Source organism: Phyllobates terribilis, unplaced genomic scaffold (assembly GCF_046119375.1).
Source record: "Phyllobates terribilis strain yellow unplaced genomic scaffold, ASM4611937v1 Scaffold_7__3_contigs__length_470593459, whole genome shotgun sequence".
Taxonomy (NCBI): domain Eukaryota; kingdom Metazoa; phylum Chordata; class Amphibia; order Anura; family Dendrobatidae; genus Phyllobates; species Phyllobates terribilis.
The window spans coordinates 451,659,412-451,681,719 of NW_027362767.1; the positions used below are offsets into that span (position 1 = coordinate 451,659,412).

The 22,308-nt window shown below is 39.4% G+C and overlaps 1 protein-coding gene across 2 annotated transcripts in view; it reads right to left on the bottom strand.

The window, feature by feature from the left end:
- Nucleotides 1–3,745: 3,745 nt before the first annotated feature.
- XPNPEP2 (X-prolyl aminopeptidase 2) overlaps nucleotides 3,746–22,308 on the bottom strand; it is a 112,884-nt gene continuing 94,321 nt past the window's right edge. For both annotated transcript variants that reach the window (XM_073642185.1, XM_073642186.1), the window contains exons 15-21: nucleotides 14,235–14,295; nucleotides 13,415–13,484; nucleotides 12,957–13,061; nucleotides 12,409–12,468; nucleotides 6,578–6,654; nucleotides 5,638–5,736; nucleotides 3,746–4,112 (exon numbers count right to left, since the gene is read on the bottom strand). In XM_073642185.1, coding sequence (XP_073498286.1) covers nucleotides 3,912–4,112; nucleotides 5,638–5,736; nucleotides 6,578–6,654; nucleotides 12,409–12,468; nucleotides 12,957–13,061; nucleotides 13,415–13,484; nucleotides 14,235–14,295 — 673 coding nt within the window. In that variant the 3' untranslated portion in view covers nucleotides 3,746–3,911. The remainder of the gene's footprint in view (nucleotides 4,113–5,637; nucleotides 5,737–6,577; nucleotides 6,655–12,408; nucleotides 12,469–12,956; nucleotides 13,062–13,414; nucleotides 13,485–14,234; nucleotides 14,296–22,308) is intronic.

Consider the following 22,308-nt stretch of genomic DNA (forward strand, 5'->3'; position numbering starts at 1 on the left):
TACTATAATACTGCTCCTATGTACAAGAATATAACTACTATAATACTGCCCCCTATGTACAAGAATATAACTACTATAATACTGCTCCTATGTACAAGAATATAACTACTATAATACTGCCCCTATGTATAAGAATATAACTACTATAATACTGCCCCTATGTACAAGAATATAACTACTATAATACTGCCCCCTATGTACAAGAATATAACTACTATAATACTGCTCCTATGTACAAGAATATAACTACTATAATACTGCCCCTATGTATAAGAATATAACTACTATAATACTGCTCCTATGTACAAGAATATAACTACTATAATACTGCCCCTATGTACAAGAATATAACTACTATAATACTGCTCCCTATGTACAAGAATATAACTACTATAATACTGCTCCTATGTACAAGAATATAACTACTATAATACTGCTCCCTATGTACAAGAATATAACTACTATAATACTGCCCCTATGTATAAGAATATAACTACTATAATACTGCCCCTATGTACAAGAATATAACTACTATAATACTGCCCCCTATGTACAAGAATATAACTACTATAATACTGCTCCTATGTACAAGAATATAACTACTATAATACTGCCCCTATGTATAAGAATATAACTACTATAATACTGCTCCTATGTACAAGAATATAACTACTATAATACTGCCCCTATGTACAAGAATATAACTACTATAATACTGCTCCCTATGTACAAGAATATAACTACTATAATACTGCTCCTATGTACAAGAATATAACTACTATAATACTGCTCCTATGTACAAGAATATAACTACTATAATACTGCCCCCTATGTACAGGAATATAAGATCATAGAATCCTAGAATGTCAGAGCTGTAAGGGACCTCCAGGGTCCTCGTGTCCAACCCCCGGCTCTATGCAGAAGTCACTAAATCATCTCAGACAGATGTCTGTCCAGCCTCTGTTTGAAGACGTCCATTGAAGGGGAACTCACCACCTCTCGTGGCAGCCTGTTCCACTCATTAATCACCCTAACTGTCAAAAAGTTTTTTCTAATATCTAATCTGTGTCTCCTCCCATTTAGTTTCATCCCATTGCTTCTAGTCTTTCCTTGTGCAAATGAGAATAAAGATGATCCTTCTACAATGTGACAGCCCTTGACATATTTGTAGACAGCTATTAAGTCTCCTCTCAGTCTTCTTTTTTGCAAGCTAAACATTCCCAAATCCTGCAACCGTTCCTCATAGGACATGGTTTGCAGACCAGTCACCATTCTGGTCGCTCTTCTCTGAACTTGCTCCAGTTTGTCTATGTCTTTTTTAAAATGTGGTGCCCAAAACTGTACACAGTATTCCAGATGAGGTCTGACCAAAGAGGAGTAAAGACCGATAATGACTTCACGTGATCTAGACTGTATGCTTCTGTTAATACATCCCAGAATTGTGCTTGCCTTTTTTGCTGCTGCATCACACTGTTGCAAGATTTTGATTGGGCCCCCCCATAACAGCGCGTCATCCACAGATCCCCCATAACAGCGCGTCATCCACAGATCCCCCATAACAGCGCATCATCCACAGATCCCCCATAACAGCGCGTCATCCACAGATCTCCCATAACAGCGCATCATCCACAGATCCCCCATAACAGTGCTTCATCCACAGATCCCCCATAACAGCGCGTCATCCACAGATCCCCCATAACAGCGCGTCTCCACAGATCCCCCCATAACAGCGCGTAATCCACAGATCCCAATAACAGCGCATCATCCACAGATCCCAATAACAGCGCATCATCCACAGATCCCCCATAACAGAGCGTCATCCACAGATCCCAATAACAGCGCATCATCCACAGATCCCCCATAACAGTGCGTCATCCACAGATCCCCCATAACAGCACCATAACAGGGCGTCATCCACAGATCCCCCATAACAGCTCGTCATCCACAGATCCCCCATAACAGGGCGTCATCCACAGATCCCCCATAACAGCTCGTCATCCACAGATCCCCCATAACAGCGCGTCATCCACAGATCCCCCATAACAGCGCGTCATCCACAGATCCCAATAACAGCGCATCATCCACAGATCCCCCATAACAGAGCGTCATCCACAGATCCCCCATAACAGGGCGTCATCCACAGATCCCCCATAACAGAGCGTCATCCACAGATCCCAATAACAGCGCATCATCCACAGATCCCCCATAACAGAGCGTCATCCACAGATCCCCCATAACAGCGCATCATCCACAGATCCCCCATAACAGAGCGTCATCCACAGATCCCCCATAACAGCGCGTCTCCACAGATCCCCCCATAACAGCGCGTAATCCACAGATGCCAATAACCGTGTGTAATCCCTCCTTCGCAGTGATGATTGGTGCTCTCCTCTGGGGTCTGTAGATCACCAGTCTAATATCCATTCAGGAAATTGTTGAGATTTGTCTGATCACTTTATAATTTGGGAGGATGAACTCTGTTTAGGAATTTGAAAAACTATTTCTTTGCATTTATTATACAATATTTCCCTCCACAGTGGGAGCTGGACAAATCAGTCTTAGGTCGTCAGCAGCGGCTCCGTCTTAGGTTGTCAGTAGCGGCTCCGTCTTAGGTTGTCAGTAGCGGCCCCGTCTTAGGTCGTCAGCAGCGGCTCCGTCTTAGGTCGTCAGCAGCGGCTCCGTCTTAGGTCGTCAGCAGCGGCTCCGTCTTAGGTTGTCAGCAGCGGCCCTGTCTTAGGTTGTCAGCAGCGGCTCCGTCTTAGGTTGTCAGCAGCGGCTCCGTCTTAGGTTGTCAGCAGCGGCCCCGTCTTAGGTTGTCAGCAGCGGCCCCGTCTTAGGTTGTCCGCAGCGACCCCGTGTTAGGTTGTCAGCAGCGACTCCGTCTTAGGTTGTCAGCAGCGGCCCCGTCTTAGGTTGTCAGCAGCGGCCCCGTCTTAGGTTGTCAGCAGCGGCTCCGTCTTAGGTTGTCAGCAGCGGCCCCGTCTTAGGTTGTCAGCAGCGGCCCCGTCTTAGGTTGTCAGCAGCGGCCCCGTCTTAGGTTGTCAGCAGCGGCTCCGTCTTAGGTTGTCAGCAGCGGCCCCGTCTTAGGTTGTCAGCAGCGACTCCGTCTTAGGTTGTCAGCAGCGGCCCCGTCTTAGGTTGTCAGCAGCGGCTCCGTCTTAGGTTGTCAGCAGCGGCCCCGTCTTAGGTTGTCAGCAGCGGCCCCGTCTTAGGTTGTCAGCAGCGGCCCCGTCTTAGGTTGTCAGCAGCGGCTCCGTCTTAGGTTGTCAGCAGCGGCCCCGTCTTAGGTTGTCAGCAGCGACTCCGTCTTAGGTTGTCAGCAGCGGCCCCGTCTTAGGTTGTCAGCAGCGGCTCCGTCTTAGGTTGTCAGCAGCGGCTCTGTGCTGGTGGCACTGTCACAGGGAGTTGTCTGCCCTCTAGTGGACATCACTACACACAACAGTCACGAAAAGCAGAATACTGGAAAATCCTAATACTCCGAACTTGTGCTGTTAATTCTGTATAATGGTATTTAATGTGTAATACAGGAATCCTGCAATAACTACAAGTGTAGGATTCCTGTACTTGGGCAATAGCTCGGTGGCTGTTTATCAGGTCCCGGGGGGTGAACTTTCCATAGGTTTCTATGGGGAGTGGCGAGGAGGCTGGCCTCATGCGATGTCCTCCCTGCAGAATCCTCTACAGCCACCAACATATTTATTAATGCAATATCTTTATGCAGAAACAATAAAGCACAGACCAGATCTGATTCCTCCCCAGCATTTATTATGAGGAGTCCCTGCCTTCATACCCCGGGGTGCGATCTACATGGCGCCTCGTTCCTCGCTGCAGAGGGATTACATACAGTCTGATGAATGTCTATTCGTAGTGACGGCCGCACGGTGCCTGGACGGGGGGATGGCGACATTATCTCACGCCGTGGTCAGGTGTATGCACAGGCTGGTGATGGAGGTTACAATGAGGACTCCGATGGAGGCTGCCATGACGGCTCCATGCGACAGGGGTTTGGTGTTTGCCTCCAGCCATCGGAATGCCTCGTGACGTTCCTGTTTTTGTAATACGGGTCCCAGAGTTTTTCGGATCTTCTCATAATGTTTGTCCACATGTTGAATCTACACAAGAAGACAAAATGTATGATGTGGACTTGTCTCTATCACTAGAGCCCTCTCTATATAGTGAGTACCCCAAACCAGGGGCGGACATATCACCAGTGCAACCTGTACGGTCGCACAGGGGCCCGAGAGGTCAGGGGGCCACTACCACCTCCAAAGAAGGGGCCATCATCTATCTGTGTCCACCTGTGCCCCAAACTCTGCCTCACACTATAGTATCTATGCTCCAAACGGTATTATCCCTGCTCTAAACTCTCCCTTTAACTATCTGATCGCTGCCCCCAATGATATGATCAGTGCCGCAAACATTGCCTTTAACTGTCTGGTTAGTTCTACTAATGGTATAATTACTGTCAGGTGCATTGCCTTTAAATGTCTGCCCCCGATGGTATGATCAATACCCCAACATTGCCTTTAACTATGCGATCGCTGCCCCCAGGGGCATAATCGGTGACCCTTCCATAGACGTTATCCATCTGCCTGAGGCCCGCAGTGATGTGATCTGTGTCCCAGCACTACAGTCATAATGTGAACGCTGCCATAATGGTAGAGTAGGACCAACACTATTACCACTGCCTCACTACTGCTACCTACAGGCCAATGGCCACCAACTAATGCCCTCGACCATCTGACCCATGCCCACGTGGTATAACTAACTCTTCCAACACTACGACCAGTTTGCCATCAGTCTTATAATGGTCCCAGTATTGAGGTCTATGGTTCCATGTGGAAGATCAGTGATCACAACGCTGTGACTGATGCACCCAGATGGGGATCATTGACTGAGATCTGATCCGGCCAGGAAACACACAGGAATGTCACCAGGACCCTGCAATGTCCTCTGCCAGGAATCAATGGTATCCTCAAGGCCCTCTGCCAGGAATCAATGGTATCCGCAAGGTCCTCTGCCAGGAATCAATTGTATCCGCAAGGTCCTCTGCCAGGAATCAATTGTATCTGCAAGGTCCTCCGGCAGGAATCAATCATATCCGCAAGGTCCTCTGCCAGGAATCAATTGTATCCGCAAGGCCCTCTGCCAGGAATCAATTGTATCCGCAAGGTCCTCTGCCAGGAATCAATTGTATCCGCAAGGTCCTCTGCCAGGAATCAATTGTATCCGCAAGGTCTTCTGCCAGGAATCAATTGTATCCGCAAGGTCCTCTGCCAGGAAACAATTGTATCCGCAAGGTCCTCTGCCAGGAATCAATTGTATCCGCAAGGTCCTCTGCCAGGAATCAATTGTATCCGCTAGGTCCTCTGCCAGGAATCAATTGTATCCGCAAGGCCCTCTGCCAGGAATCAATTGTATCCGCAAGGTCCTCTGCCAGGAATCAATTGTATCCGCAAGGTCCTCTGCCAGGAATCAATTGTATCAGCAAGGTCCTCTGCCAGGAATCAATTGTATCCGCAAGGTCCTCTGCCAGGAATCAATTGTATCCGCAAGGTCCTCTGCCAGGAATCAATTGTATCCGCTAGGTCCTCTGCCAGGAGTCCTGCTGTTCTATTGGTTGTGCTCACTACTCACCTGCACGTCGGTCATTATGCTCGTGTCAATTAACTTTCTGTCATATGGGACTAAGGTCACAGTCTCAAATGTGAGATACTTCTCCCCTCCAAAAATGTTCTGCAGTCAGAGAGAAAGAAGGAGATATTGAGAAGGGAAGGGGCGAGAGAACAGAAAGGGTTAATCATCCCCTCACAATCCAGCGTTACTATGTATCTAAATGTATCATAAACATTGGAGAAATACTAAACACAAAGTCATTCTCATCTGGACACACAATGAAGCCATAGGAATCATTGGAGAAAGCAGACTGCCCTCTAGTGGCCATCGTCACATTCGACAACCAGGAGAAATCTCAATCTAGATGCCAGTTCAGACTTTATTCTTCGGCTCCATCAGTGTCCTGTGTGTAAGATGTCCTCCCTCTGTGCGCACAGATCACTGCTGGACACGATGAACGTCTCTAACATAGAAATGGCGACTCGTGTTTGTCCGCTGGGATTAGGAGCCGTAGACTGTGAACCAAGGTTAGGACATGGGGCAGTGTGAGCATACTCCCTGTACAGCGCTACGGAGTAGGTTGGTGCTATATATGAGTACTGAGATTGTAAAGACCAGGTTCAGATGGACGTATTTCATGGTCTGCAGTTGCCGGATCGCCCCCCGGGGTCTCCCAACCTGAACTAACAAGCCCATATGTGACCACAAGGTTGTAAGTTCAGGTCAGTCCGACCGCTGCGGTCTGTATACGGACTGTGACATACGCCCATCCGGACTAAGCGACAGCGCCCACTATCCACACTGACGGGTACGGGGAGGTGCGATACAATGTAACAATTATACCTTAATACTTGTGTTATTCTTTCTCAGATTCAGCCCTTATATACTCTGTATACTCTGAGCCCTGATATTATTCTACATAGCAAAAAAATAGATACAAAAGAGATGGAAAGAAAGAAACCTTGGTCTCAGCTTCCACCACCACAGCAATGTCCTCAATACGAATCCCGAAGCTTCCATCATGATAGTAACCGGGCTCTAGGAAAGAAAGGGGGATAGTGAAGGTGTGAGGGGGCAATGGCTGCAGTGCCCCCCCAGCAACAGTCCAACCACAAAGCTGCTGCTAGGGTAGAAGCCCCAGTGTAATAGTGCCAGCCACGGTGCCCCCGTAATAGTGCCAGCCACAGGGCCCTCATAATAGTGCCAGCCACAGTGCCCCCGTAATAGTGCCAGCCACAGAGCCCCCGTAATAATGACAGCCACAGTGCCCCCGTAATAGTGCCAGACACAGGGCCCTCATAATAGTGCAAGCCACAGGGCCCCCGTAATAGTGCCAGGCACAGGGCCCCCGTAATAGTGCCAGCCACAGTGCCCTAGTAATAGTGCCAGCCACAGTGCCCCAGTATTAGTGCCAGCCACAGTGCCCCAGTAATAGTGCCAGCCACAGTGCCCCAGTAATAGTGCCAGCCACAGTGCCCCAGTAATAGTGCCAGCCACAGTGCCCCCGTAATAGTGCCAGCCACAGTGCCCCCTTAATAATGACAGCCACAGTGTCCCTTTAATAGTGCAAGCAACAGTGCCCCCGTAATAATGACAGCCACAATGCCCCCGCTATAATGACAGCCAGCCCCTGTAATAATAACAGCCACAGTGCCCTCGTAATAGTGCCAGCCACAGTGCCCTTGTAATAGTGCCAGCCACAGTGCCCCTGTAATAATGACAGCCACAGTGCCCCTGTAATAATGACAGCCACAGTGCCCCCGTAATAGTGCAAGCCACAGAGCCCCCGTAATAGTGCAAGCCACAGAGCCCCCGTAATAATGACAGCCACAGTGTCCCTGTAATAGTGCAAGCCATAGTGTCCCCGTAATAATGACAGCCAGCCCCTGTAATAACAGACACAGTGCCCCCATAATAATGACAGCCACAGTGCCCTCGTAATAGTGGCAGCCACAGTGCCCCCGTAATAATGCCAGCCACAGTGCCCCTGTAATACACTCCTTAACATTGGAATTACAACACCAAGATTTAAAAGTGGTGGAATTCTAGAAATCATAGGATAGAGACAAGTTACTGATCTGAAAAAAATGGGAACAAAATATCTTAAACCATCTGGATATCTCAAGTCCGGTGTCTGAACCTCGTGCAGAAATCCCGGCACCTCCAGCCTCGGCTGCTGTCACTGAGGTCATTAATGGTTGCCTGAGGAAGGTTCTGCTGTTAAATGTACAAATCATCAAGATCTGCTGCCAGCAGCTTCTGTGTAATCACTGCCTAATGACGTCCCGATTAATATAATGCAGGTAAAGTATGCAACAGCGGAGAAACAGGAAAAACAACAGGATATTTCTTTTATTTATTTAACAACTAATATTAATTGTAAAACACGTATTATATGGTAACAATTTCTTTACAACGTTTGACAGTAAAATAAGCAGGAAATCACAGAACAGAATAAATGGTCAGAATACACTAGAATTCAGGGCTGGTGGTTTATAATGATCTACTGGAGGGAAGGGGAACTATATGAACTTTACTGGGCGAGCTGCAGTCTTTTAAATCTTTGGCAATACTCTGCTCCTATCACAACTCGCTGCCCGTTTCCCCCGTAACGCTCTATCCACTTTCGCGATGCCGCTCTGGCGTCTGCTGGTCCCCGTCTGACTCCTGTCTTTCCCTCTATCCGCGCCCGGTACCATATGTCTCTATCAGAGGTAAGGGCCCATCTCGCACGTCCTTCCTGGTCACCGACCCGACCGTGAATCTCTGATCTGACACTTCCGGAGCTCCTGCGACGTCCTGCTACTGACGTCTGAGAACCGTGCCACCGCAGCCTGCTCCCGTTTTGTCGACCAACGTCACCCGGGTGAGGAACTTTGACTGGCGTCGCTCGGGTCTTCGGGGCTTGACCGTTGACGTCTGGGCTGGGAACCTTGACTGGCGTCGCTCGGATCTTCGGGGCTTGACCGTTGATGTCTGGGCTGGGAACCTTGACTGGCATCGCTCGGATCTTCGGGGCTTGACTGTCGACATCTGGTCTGGGAACCTTGACATGTGTCGCTCGGGTCTTTGGGGCTTGACCGTCGACGACTGGGCTGGGAGCCTTGCCTGGCGTCGCTCGGATATTCAGGACTTGACCGTCGACGTCTGGGCTGGGAACCTTGACTGGCATCGCTCTGGTTTTTGGAGCTTGACCATCGACATCTGGGTTGGGAACCTTGACTGGCGTCGCTCGGGTCTTTGGGGCTTGACCGTCGACGTCTGGGCTGGGAACCTTGACTGGCGTTGCTTGGATCTTCGCGGGCTTGACCTTCGACGTCTGGGCTGGGAACCTTGACTGGCGTCGCTTGGATCTTCGGGGCTTGACCGTTAACGTCTGGGCTGGGAACCTTGACTAGCGTCGCTCGGGTCTTCGGGGCTTGACCATCGATGTCTGGGCTGGGAACCTTGTGTTACGGATTCGGGTGGTGGAACCTCTGCGCTTTGATGCAAGGAGGGACCAGAGGGGCGTGACTAAGTGCCTACTCGGACCGACCCAGGTCACACGGCGGCTTAGTCGACTCTGTGAACCAGGGAGGGACCGGGCAGGTGAACCAGGTGCCACTCTGGGACCGACTTTGTGTGAGAGCAGGTGAATCCCACGGGTCAGATGACAGGAGCTGACGGGTACAGCAGATGAGCACGGCAGGTAGGCTAGCGGGTGATCCGGGAAGACAAGCAGGCGAGTACAGTGGATAGCCAGACGGGTACTCCGGGTAAACGAGCAGGCGCGGGTATGGCAGGTAACTTGGCAGGTGCTCCGGGTAGGCAGGCTGGCGGGCTCGACTGATAGACAGACTGGCGGGCAGGACTGTTAGACAGACTGGCGGGCAGGACTGTTAGACAGACTGGCGGGCAGGACTGTTAGACAGACTGGCGGGCAGGACTGTTAGACAGACTGGACGGCAGGACTGTTAGACAGACTGGCCGGCAGGACTGTTAGACAGACTGGCCGGCAGGACTGTTAGACAGACTGGCGGGCAGGATCCAAGACAAAAGTGACAATAAAGTGGAGAAGGAAAGAAACAATGCAAAAAGAATATTCACATCAAGTGACAGACCATAAATATCAAGAAGTTTTAACTAATTTTGTTGCACACCAAAAAACACTAAAAACAATTAAAAACAGAGACCACAGACCATAATGTAGACCATGTGCAAAAAAATAGTTATTGCAAGTAATATTGATCCAGAAAATACAGGATCAAAACCAATGCAACCCCGTAATACCATGCATGAATACAAAAGTAAGAATCAAAATATAGGTCCCTGCCCTGATGAAGCCGCTTGGACGGCGATACGCATGGGCCTCATGTAGAACCTCGATACTTTATACCATTCGCTTTCCCCAATTGGTATTCCACTTGGTAATCTATTTTTCCTGTTTCAATTTGCATCTATGGGTATATGATTTGACTCAGTCCCTTGGGATCAGGTCTCAGCTAGGCTCAGTTGAGCCCGATTTATCACACATTGGTATACACCTACATACCCTTATATGTACAGTGCCTACAAGTAGTATTCAACCCCCTGCAGATTTAGCTGGTTTGATAAGATACAAATAAGTTAGAGCCTTCAAACAGAAAACGAGAGTAGGTTTTATGAACAGAAGCATAAATCTTACAAACCAAAAAGTTATGTTGCTCAGTTGAATTTTATTAAATTTTAAACATAAAAGTGTGGGTCAATTATTATACAACCCCTATGTTTAATATTTTGTGGAATAACCCTTGTTTGCAATTACAGCTAATAATCGTCTTTTATAAGACCTGATCAGGCCGGCACAGGTCTGTGGAGTTATCTTGGCCCACTCCTCCATGCAGATCTTCTCCAAGTTATCTAGGTTCTTTGGGTGTCTCATGTGGACTTTATTCTTGAGCTCCTTCCACAAGTTTTCAATTGGGTTAAGGTCAGGAGACTGACTAGGCCACTCCAACACCTTGACTTTTTCCCTCTTGAACCAGGCCTTGGTTTTCTTGGCTGTGTGCTTTGGGTCGTTGTCTTGTTGGAAGATGAAATTACGACCCATCTTAAGATCCTTGATGGAGGAGCGGAGGTTCTTGGCCAAAATCTCCAGGTAGGCCGTGTTATCCATCTTCCCATGGATGCGGACCAGATGGCCAGGTCCCTTGGCTGAGAAACAGCCCCACAGCATGATGCTGCCACCACCATGCTTGACTGTAGGGATGGTATTCTTGGGGTCGTATGCAGTGCCATCCAGTCTCCAAACGTCACGTGTGTGGTTGGCACCAAAGATCTTGATCTTGGTCTCATCAGACCATAGAACCTTGAACCAGTCTGTCTCAGAGTCCTCCAAGTGATCATGAGCAAACTGTAGACGAGCCTTGACATGACGCTTTGAAAGTAAAGGTACCTTACGGGCTCGTCTGGAACGGAGACCATTGCGGTGGAGTACGTTACTTATGGTATTGACTGAAACCAATGTCCCCACTGCCATGAGATCTTCCCGGAGCTCCTTCCTTGTTGTCCTTGGGTTAGCCTTGACTCTTCGGACAAGCCTGGCCTCGGCACGGGAGGACACTTTCAAAGGCTGTCCAGGCCATGGAAGGCTAACAGTAGTTCCATAAGCCTTCCACTTATGGATGATGCTCCCAACAGTGGAGACAGGTAGGCCCAACTCCTTGGAAAGGGTTTTGTACCCCTTGCCAGCCTTGTGACCCTCCACGATCTTGTCTCTGATGGCCTTGGAATGCTCCTTTGTCTTTCTCATGTTGACCATGTCTGAGTGCTGTTCACAAGTTTGGGGAGGGTCTTAAATAGTCAGAAAAGGCTGGGAAAAGAGATCTTTAATCCACACATGTGAAGCTCATTATTCTTGGTGCCTGAACTACTTCTTAATACTTTAGGGGGACCAAACAGAATTCTTGTGGTTTGAGGGGTTGAATAATAAATGACACTCTGAATTAACTTTTAACGTTTTTAAAAAAAAAAAAAAAAAAAATTTGCTGCAGTGCATTTCCCACTTCCAGGCTGATCTACAGTACAAATGTCACAATGCCAAGTTAATTCCGCATGTGTCAACCAGCTAAATCTGCAGGGGGTTGAATACTACTTGTAGGCACTGTATCTGTACAGTTTGGGCATAATACTATTAGCTACCCATCCTCAGGGATGCCAGGGTTTGGGCTTATATGCAATATTTATTTTTGCAAATGTATGATTATTGTGGTTATATTTTGATTCTTACTTTTGTATTTGGATATTTATGCTCTGCTACTTGATGTGCATATTCCTTTTTGCATTGTTTCTTTCCTTCTCCCCTTTATTGTTGCTATATCCAATGCAGGATATTGCACTCATCCTTAAATAAATTGGTATATGGTGCACCCCTCTTCTTATACTTAACATTCAAGACAAAAGTGAGACTCGTCGCTGAGAAGGACGGACCTCCATTGCTGTCTTGCTCTGCACATGACAGCCTTTGAAAGCTATAGTGTGAAGTCAATGGAGCAGTTATAGCCGGAGGTCCGGCTAGTAGCCACAATGTTGTGCAGACACCTCCCGATGGATTGTGTAGACACGTCCATCACTCAGAGGACGGAGGGGATCACTGCCACCATTCTTGTAATCTGTAATTCTTGTAAATGTTGAGGAGTGTAGTATCAGTGTATTATGGAGGCACAGCACCCCCTATAGATCCAGAATGAAGAATGGAGGCACAGCGCCCCCTATAGATCCAGAATAAAGAGCAATCACCTGCAGGAAACGTCAGCGATTAGAGGCCGGACTCACCGATAGATGTGAACATGCCTTTTGTCAGAGGGATGTTGTTGGTCTGAAGTCCGACCGGCCCTAAAATATCCAGGAATATGGAGAAATAGAAATATTGGAGCGAAGCAGGAGTCACAATAGTAATTAATGTACGACCGAGAATAGAAATATTATACAGAGTAACAAGCGCAATAACAGGAAGGACGCGTTCACATGGAGCGCTTTTGAGGTGTTTTTCCATCCTTTTTTTTCAGGCAGAAAACAGTGTTTTACAGCAACAGCAAAATAATGAGATTTCTAAAAATCTCTCATGAAGGGACGTAGTTTTTCTTTGTATTTTCGATAATTTGTTCAGTGTTTTTACTGCAGTTTTTCCCCTTTGAGACAGCAAAAAAAAAATGCAGCAGAAAAATCCCAACAAAAACTGCACAAAAACCTCATCAAAATGCCGAGAATTTCAGCCAAAGTCTGTTCTTCACAAAAAAAAGAAATGCATCAAAACCGCTACATGTGAATCTATACTAGCGGTGCCCCCCCCCCCGCGCTGCTGTTCCCAGGGGTTCACTTACATTCATGGACAGCAAAGAAGTTTCCAATCCCGTGTCCGGTGCCGTGGCCAAAGTTCAGTCCCACCTCCCATAGGGCTCGTCTGGCTATTGATTCAATGGCTCTGCCTGCAAATAAGGAAGACACAAACATCCGTCGCACGAGCCGGGAGGGGATCCGAAAAAAATCAGATTAGAGGATATTAAAGGGAAGTCCTGGTAAATGATTTATCATCAGAACTCTAAGGAATATTTGTCAGGAAATATGTATGATTATCAGGTACTGGTTAATAAAGGCGGCCAGCAATGGTAACAGTGTGGAGTCACTGAGAATATTGATACATTGTTTCACCATTTCTGATACATTACCAGATACTTCACCCCCCCCCCCCCCGCTCTGCGCTGCAGAAGAGGCCATGCCGACACTCTCCGTTACTCCACAATGATAATAAAAGCCATAAAAAGTAATTAAATGAAGATACCGGCAGTGCGAGGTGGGAACACAAGTCTGCTCAGCTCGATATTCCCCATGAGGACCCGCGTATACGCCTCCTATAGGACAGAGATACAACAGGAAAGGTCAGGGGTTCGAGTCCTCCTACGTTAGGAAGCAATGTCTGCAGCTTATCTAAGGCCGTGTGCACATGCATTGGCTTTTTTTTTTTGATGAGTTTTCTACAGGAAACGCTCCGGAAATCTGGGAGATTTTTAGAAGTTTTTTCATTTCCTGAAGAAGTTTTGGAATAGTTCTGATTTTCGCAGCTTCAGATTGGACAGCGCCTCGTTTGGAGCGTTTTCCATCAGGAGCCGCTTCCTAGAAGACACATTCGCTTTCCTTTCTCCCATCTGGAGTTTATTAAAACTTGAAGTGAAAAAAAAAATGCTCAAAAGATGAAACGTGAACAAGTGGTTTTCTAGTAGAAACGAATAAGGAAGAGTCTTTCAAGTGTTTTTTTTTTTTAGTAATTTTTCTGGTGGATTTTAAAACTACAAAAAAGTCCTCAAACACCTTCATGTGCACATGGTCTTATACATTATATAATCGTCCCCGTGCTTTGCTCAGACGGACCCTCCTGGGTGTGGGGGGGGACACAGTACTACAAGTCACACAGGGGGCGGCAGTCACAACCTCCTGAATTCACCAAGTTTTCCAATAATATCATTTAGAGTCAGACTTTATAGAGCGACAGGAGGAAACATTGCTCATCACATAAAGACGGCCACATAATATCCGGATTCTTCCCTGAGTCCTCGCTCCGGTCATTCTCACGGTTTACGTCTCACAAAGAACAGACATTTCACCTTTTCAAAGTCCGTGGGCGTCCCCCAGTGCACCGTCCTGGTGATGTCCGTGGTCCCGTCACTGAAAACCAGAAGGACAAACTGAACTTTACAGAGTAAATGTTATTACTGAGCATCAGGTTCTGGTGCAGATTCCACCATTACTAGCGATGGCTGTGACTATAATTACTACTATTACTGATGTTAGTACTGGAATCACAACTACAAGCACTGATCTCATCCAATCACTGCTGTTACTGCTCATGCACCGACAATTACTACTATTACTGCGGCTGCTATTTGTACTATTGTGATTTCTGATATTACTACAGCGGGTACGGAAAGTATTCAGACCCCTTTACATTTTTCACTCTTTGTTTCATTGCAGCCATTTGGTAAATTCTAAAAAGTTCATTTTTTTCTCATTAATGTACACTCTGCCCCATCTGGACTGAAAAAAAAACAGAATGTAGAAATTTTTCCAAATTTATTAAAAAGAAAAACTGAAATATCACATGGTCATAAGTATTCAGACCCTTTGCTCAGTATTGAGGAGAAGCCCCCTTTTGAGCTAGTACAGCCATGAGTCTTCTTGGGAATGATGCAACAAGTTTTTCACCCCTGGATTTGGGGTTCCTCGGCCATTCTTCCTTGCAGATCCTCTCCAGTTCCGTCAGGTTGGATGGTGAACGTTGGTGGACAGCCATTTTCAGGTCTCTCCAGAGATGCTCAATTGGGTTTAGGTCAGGGCTCTGACTAGGCCGGTCAAGAATGGTCACAGAGTTGTTCTGAAGCCACTCATTTGTTATTTTAACTGTGTGCTTAGGGTCATTGTCTTGTTGGAAGGTGAACCTTCAGCCAAGTCTGAGGTCCAGAGCACTCTGGAAGAGGTTTTCATCCAGGATATCTCTGTACTTGGCCGCATTCATGTTTCCTTCAATTTCAACCAGTCGTCCTGTCCCTGCAGCTGAAAAACACCCCCATGATGCTGCCACCACCATGCTTCACTGTTGGGATTGTATTGGGCAGGTGATGAGCAGTGCCTGGTTTTCTCCACACATACCACTTAGAATTATCACCAAAAAGTTCTATCTTCGTCTCATCAGACCAGAGAATCTTATTTCTCATAGACTGGGAGTCCTTCATGTGTTTTTGAGCAAACTCTATGTGGGCTTTCATATGTCTGGCACTGAGGAGAGGCTTCCATCGGGCCACTCTGCCTTAAAGGCCTGACTGGTGGAGGGCTGCAGTGATAGTTGACTTTGTGGAACTTTCTCCCATCCCCCTACTGCATCTCTGGAGCTCAGCCACAGTGATCTTGGGGTTCTTCTTTACCTCTCTCACCAAGGCTCTTCTCCCACGATTGCTCAGTTTGGCTGGACGGCCAGGTCTTGGAAGACTTCTGGTGTTCCCAAACTTCTTCCATTTAAGGATTATGTAAGCCATTGTGCTCTTAGGAACCTTGAGTAATGCAGAAATTATTTTGTAACCTTGGCCAGATCTGTGCCTTGCCACAATTCTGTCTCTGAGCTCCTTGGGCAGTTCCTTTGAGCTGATCATTCTCATTTGGTCTGACATGCTCTGTGAGCTGAGAGGTCTTATATACACAGGTGTGCGCCTTTCCAAATCAAGTCCTATCAGTTTAATTAAACACAGCTGGACTCCAATGAAAGAGTAGAACCATCTCAAGGAGGATCACAAGGAAATGGACAGCATGTGACTTAAATATGAGCAAAGGGTCTGAATACTTATGACCATGTGATATTTCAGTTTTTCTTTTTTAATAAATTTGCAAACATTTCTACATTTCAGTTTTTTTCAGTCCAGATGGGGTGCAGAGTGGACTTTAATGAGAAAAAAAATGAACTTTTTAGAATTTACCAAATGGCTGCAATGAAACAAAGAGTGAAAAATGTAAAGGGGTCTGAATGCTTTCCGTACCCACTGTATCACTGCAATTATTATTACTACTAATACTACTCCTATAATTACTATTTACTTACCTATGAATAGTATCATTGTTTAATAGCTGAATACTTCTATTATTATTACTAGCAATGACACTGCTAATTATGCTACTAGTATTACTACTAATGATATTAATAATAATATTAATAATAATAATTTTTATTTCTATAGCGCCAACATATTCGGCAGCACTTTCCATTTTAGAGGGGACTTGTACAGACAATAAAATACATTACAGAATAACGATGATCACATAAATCAACAGATACCAGGAGGAGCGAGGACCCCGCTGCTCACAAGCTACAATCTATGAGGAAATGGGGGAGACACGAAAGGTGGATGGTAACAACTGCTTGTTTTGTAGGTTATTACTTCTAATGATACTATTACTAATGATACTACTAGTTTCACTACTACTAACTATACTATTAATGATGCTCCTACTAATGATATTACTACTAATGATACTATTAATATTACTATTATTACTACTAATAATACTAATGATATTACTATTATTACTACTAATAATACTAATGATATTACTATTATTACTACTAATGATCCTAATGATATCGCTATTATTACTACTAATGATACTAATGATATTACTATTATTACTACTAATGATATTACTATTATTACTACTAATGATATTACTACTAATGATACTATTAATATTACTATTATTACTACTAATGATACTAATGATATTACTATTATTACTAATAATGATATTACTATTATTACTACTAATGATACTTATGATATTACTATTATTACTACTAATGATACTATTAATATTACTATTATTACTACTAATGATACTAATGATATTACTATTATTACTACTAATGATACTAATGATATTACTATTATTACTACTAATGATACTAATGATATTACTATTATTACTACTAATGATACTTATGATATTACTATTATTACTACTAATGATACTAATGATGTTACTATTATTACTACTAATGATACTAATGATATTACTATTATTACTACTAATGATACTTATGATATTACTATTATTACTACTAATGATACTAATGATATTACTATTATTACTACTAATGATACTAATGATATTACTATTATTACTACTAATGATACTTATGATATTACTATTATTACTACTAATGATACTAATGATGTTACTATTATTACTACTAATGATACTAATGATATTACTATTATTACTACTAATGATACTTATGATATTACTATTATTACTACTAATGATACTAATGATGTTACTATTATTACTACTAATGATACTAATGATATTACTATTATTACTACTAATGATACTTATGATATTACTATTATTACTACTAATGATACTAATGATATTACTATTATTACTACTAATGATACTAATGATATTACTATTATTACTACTAATGATACTAATGATGTTACTATTATTACTACTAATGATACTAATGATATTACTATTATTACTACTAATGATACTAATGATATTACTATTATTACTACTAATGATACTTATGATATTACTATTACTACTAATGATACTAATGATATTACTATTATTACTACTAATGATACTAATGATATTACTATTATTACTACTAATGATATTATTAATATTACTATTATTACTACTAATGATACTAATGATATTACTATTATTACTACTAATGATACTAATGATATTACTATTATTACTATTAATGATATTAATGATATTACTATTATTACTACTAATGATACTAATGATATTACTACTAATGATACTAATGATATTACTACTAATGATACTAATGATATTACTATTATTACTACTAATGATACTAATGATATTACTATTATTACTACTAATGATACTAATGATATTACTATTATTACTATTAATGATACTAATGATATTACTATTATTACTACTAATGATACTAATGATATTACTATTATTACTACTAATGATATTATTAATATTACTATTATTACTACTAATGATACTAATGATATTACTATTATTACTACTAATGATACTAATGATATTACTATTATTACTACTAATGATATTATTAATATTACTATTATTACTACTAATGATACTAATGATATTACTATTATTACTACTAATGATACTAATGATATTACTATTATTACTATTAATGATATTAATGATATTACTATTATTACTACTAATGATACTAATGATATTACTACTAATGATACTAATGATATTACTATTATTACTACTAATGATATTACTATTATTACTACTGATGATACTAATGATATTACTATTATTACTACTAATGATACTAATGATATTACTATTATTACTACTAATGATACTAATGATATTACTATTATTACTATTAATGATACTAATGATATTACTATTATTACTATTAATGATACTAAAGATATTACTATTATTACTACTAATGATACTAATGATATTACTATTATTACTACTAATGATACTAATGATATTACTATTATTACTACTGATACTAATGATATTACTATTATTACTATTAATGATACTAATGATATTACTATTATTACTACTAATGATACTTATGATATTACTATTATTACTACTAATGATACTAATGATATTACTATTATTACTACTAATGATACTAATGATATTACTATTATTACTACTAATGATACTAATGATATTACTATTATTACTACTAATGATACCAATGATATTACTATTATTAGTACTAATGATACTAATGATATTACTATTATTACTACTAATGATACTAATGATATTACTATTATTACTACTAATGATACTAATGATATTACTATTATTACTACTAATGATACTAATGGTATTACTATTATTACTACTAATGATACTTATGATATTACTATTATTACTACTAATGATACTATTAATATTACTATTATTACTACTAATGATATTACTACTAATGATACTATTAATATTACTATTATTACTACTAATGATACTAATGATGTTACTATTATTACTACTAATGATACTAATGATATTACTATTATTACTACTAATGATACTTATGATATTACTATTATTACTACTAATGATACTAATGATATTACTATTATTACTACTAATGATACTAATGATATTACTATTATTACTACTAATGATACTAATGATGTTACTATTATTACTACTAATGATACTAATGATATTACTATTATTACTACTAATGATACTAATGATGTTACTATTATTACTACTAATGATACTAATGATATTACTATTATTACTACTAATGATACTAATGATATTACTATTATTACTACTAATGATACTAATGATGTTACTATTATTACTACTAATGATACTAATGATATTACTATTATTACTACTATTGATATTACTACTAATGATACTATTAATATTACTATTATTACTACTAATGATACTAATGATATTACTATTATTACTACTAATGATACTAATGATATTACTATTATTACTACTAATGATATTATTAATATTACTATTATTACTACTAATGATACTAATGATATTACTATTATTACTACTAATGATACTAATGATATTACTATTATTACTATTAATGATATTAATGATATTACTATTATTACTACTAATGATACTAATGATATTACTACTAATGATACTAATGATATTACTATTATTACTACTAATGATACTAATGATATTACTATTATTACTACTGATGATACTAATGATATTACTATTATTACTACTAATGATACTAATGATATTACTATTATTACTACTAATGATACTAATGATATTACTATTATTACTACTGATGATACTAATGATATTACTATTATTACTACTAATGATACTAATGATATTACTATTATTACTACTAATGATACTTATGATATTACTATTATTACTACTAATGATACTAATGATATTACTATTATTACTATTAATGATACTAATGATATTACTATTATTACTACTAATGATACTTATGATATTACTATTATTACTACTAATGATACTAATGATATTACTATTATTACTACTAATGATACTAATGATATTACTATTATTACTACTAATGATACTAATGATATTACTATTATTACTACTAATGATACCAATGATATTACTATTATTACTACTAATGATACTAATGATATTACTATTATTACTACTAATGATACTAATGATATTACTATTATTACTACTAATGATACTAATGACATTACGATTATTACTACTAATGATACTAATGACATTACTATTATTACTATTAATGATACTAATGATATTACTATTATTACTACTAATGATACTAATGATATTACTATTATTACTACTAATGATACTAATGATATTACTATTATTACTACTAATGATACTTATGATATTACTATTATTACTACTAATGATACTAATGATATTACTATTATTACTACTAATGATACTAATGATATTACTATTATTACTACTAATGATACTTATGATATTACTATTATTACTACTAATGATACTTATGATATTACTATTATTACTACTAATGATACTAATGATATTACTATTATTACTACTAATGATACTTATGATATTACTATTATTACTACTAATGATACTAATGATATTACTATTATTACTACTAATGATACTAATGATATTACTATTATTACTACTAATGATACTTATGATATTACTATTACTACTAATGATACTAATGATATTACTATTATTACTACTAATGATACTAATGATATTACTATTATTACTACTAATGATATTATTAATATTACTATTATTACTACTAATGATACTAATGATATTACTATTATTACTACTAATGATACTAATGATATTACTATTATTACTACTGATGATACTAATGATATTACTATTATTACTACTAATGATACTAATGATATTACTATTATTACTACTAATGATACTAATGATATTACTATTATTACTACTGATGATACTAATGATATTACTATTATTACTACTAATGATACTAATGATATTACTATTATTACTACTAATGATACTTATGATATTACTATTATTACTACTAATGATACTAATGATATTACTATTATTACTACTAATGATACTAATGATATTACTATTATTACTACTGATGATACTAATGATATTACTATTATTACTACTAATGATACTAATGATATTACTATTATTACTACTAATGATACTAATGATATTACTATTATTACTACTGATGATACTAATGATATTACTATTATTACTACTAATGATACTAATGATATTACTATTATTACTATTAATGATACTAATGATATTACTATTATTACTACTAATGATACTTATGATATTACTATTATTACTACTAATGATACTAATGATATTACTATTATTACTACTAATGATACTAATGATATTACTATTATTACTACTAATGATACTAATGATATTACTATTATTACTACTAATGATACTAATGACATTACGATTATTACTACTAATGATACTAATGACATTACTATTATTACTATTAATGATACTAATGATATTACTATTATTACTACTAATGATACTAATGATATTACTATTATTACTACTAATGATACTAATGATATTACTATTATTACTACTAATGATACTTATGATATTACTATTATTACTACTAATGATATTACTACTAATGATACTAATGATATTACTATTATTACTACTAATGATACTAATGATATTACTATTATTACTACTAATGATACTTATGATATTACTATTATTACTACTAATGATACTTATGATATTACTATTACTACTAATGATACTAATGATATTACTATTATTACTACTAATGATACTAATGATATTACTATTATTACTACTAATGATATTATTAATATTACTATTATTACTACTAATGATACTAATGATATTACTATTATTACTACTAATGATACTAATGATATTACTATTATTACTATTAATGATATTAATGATATTACTATTATTACTACTAATGATACTAATGATATTACTACTAATGATACTAATGATATTACTATTATTACTACTAATGATACTAATGATATTACTATTATTACTACTAATGATACTAATGATATTACTATTATTACTACTAATGATACTAATGAT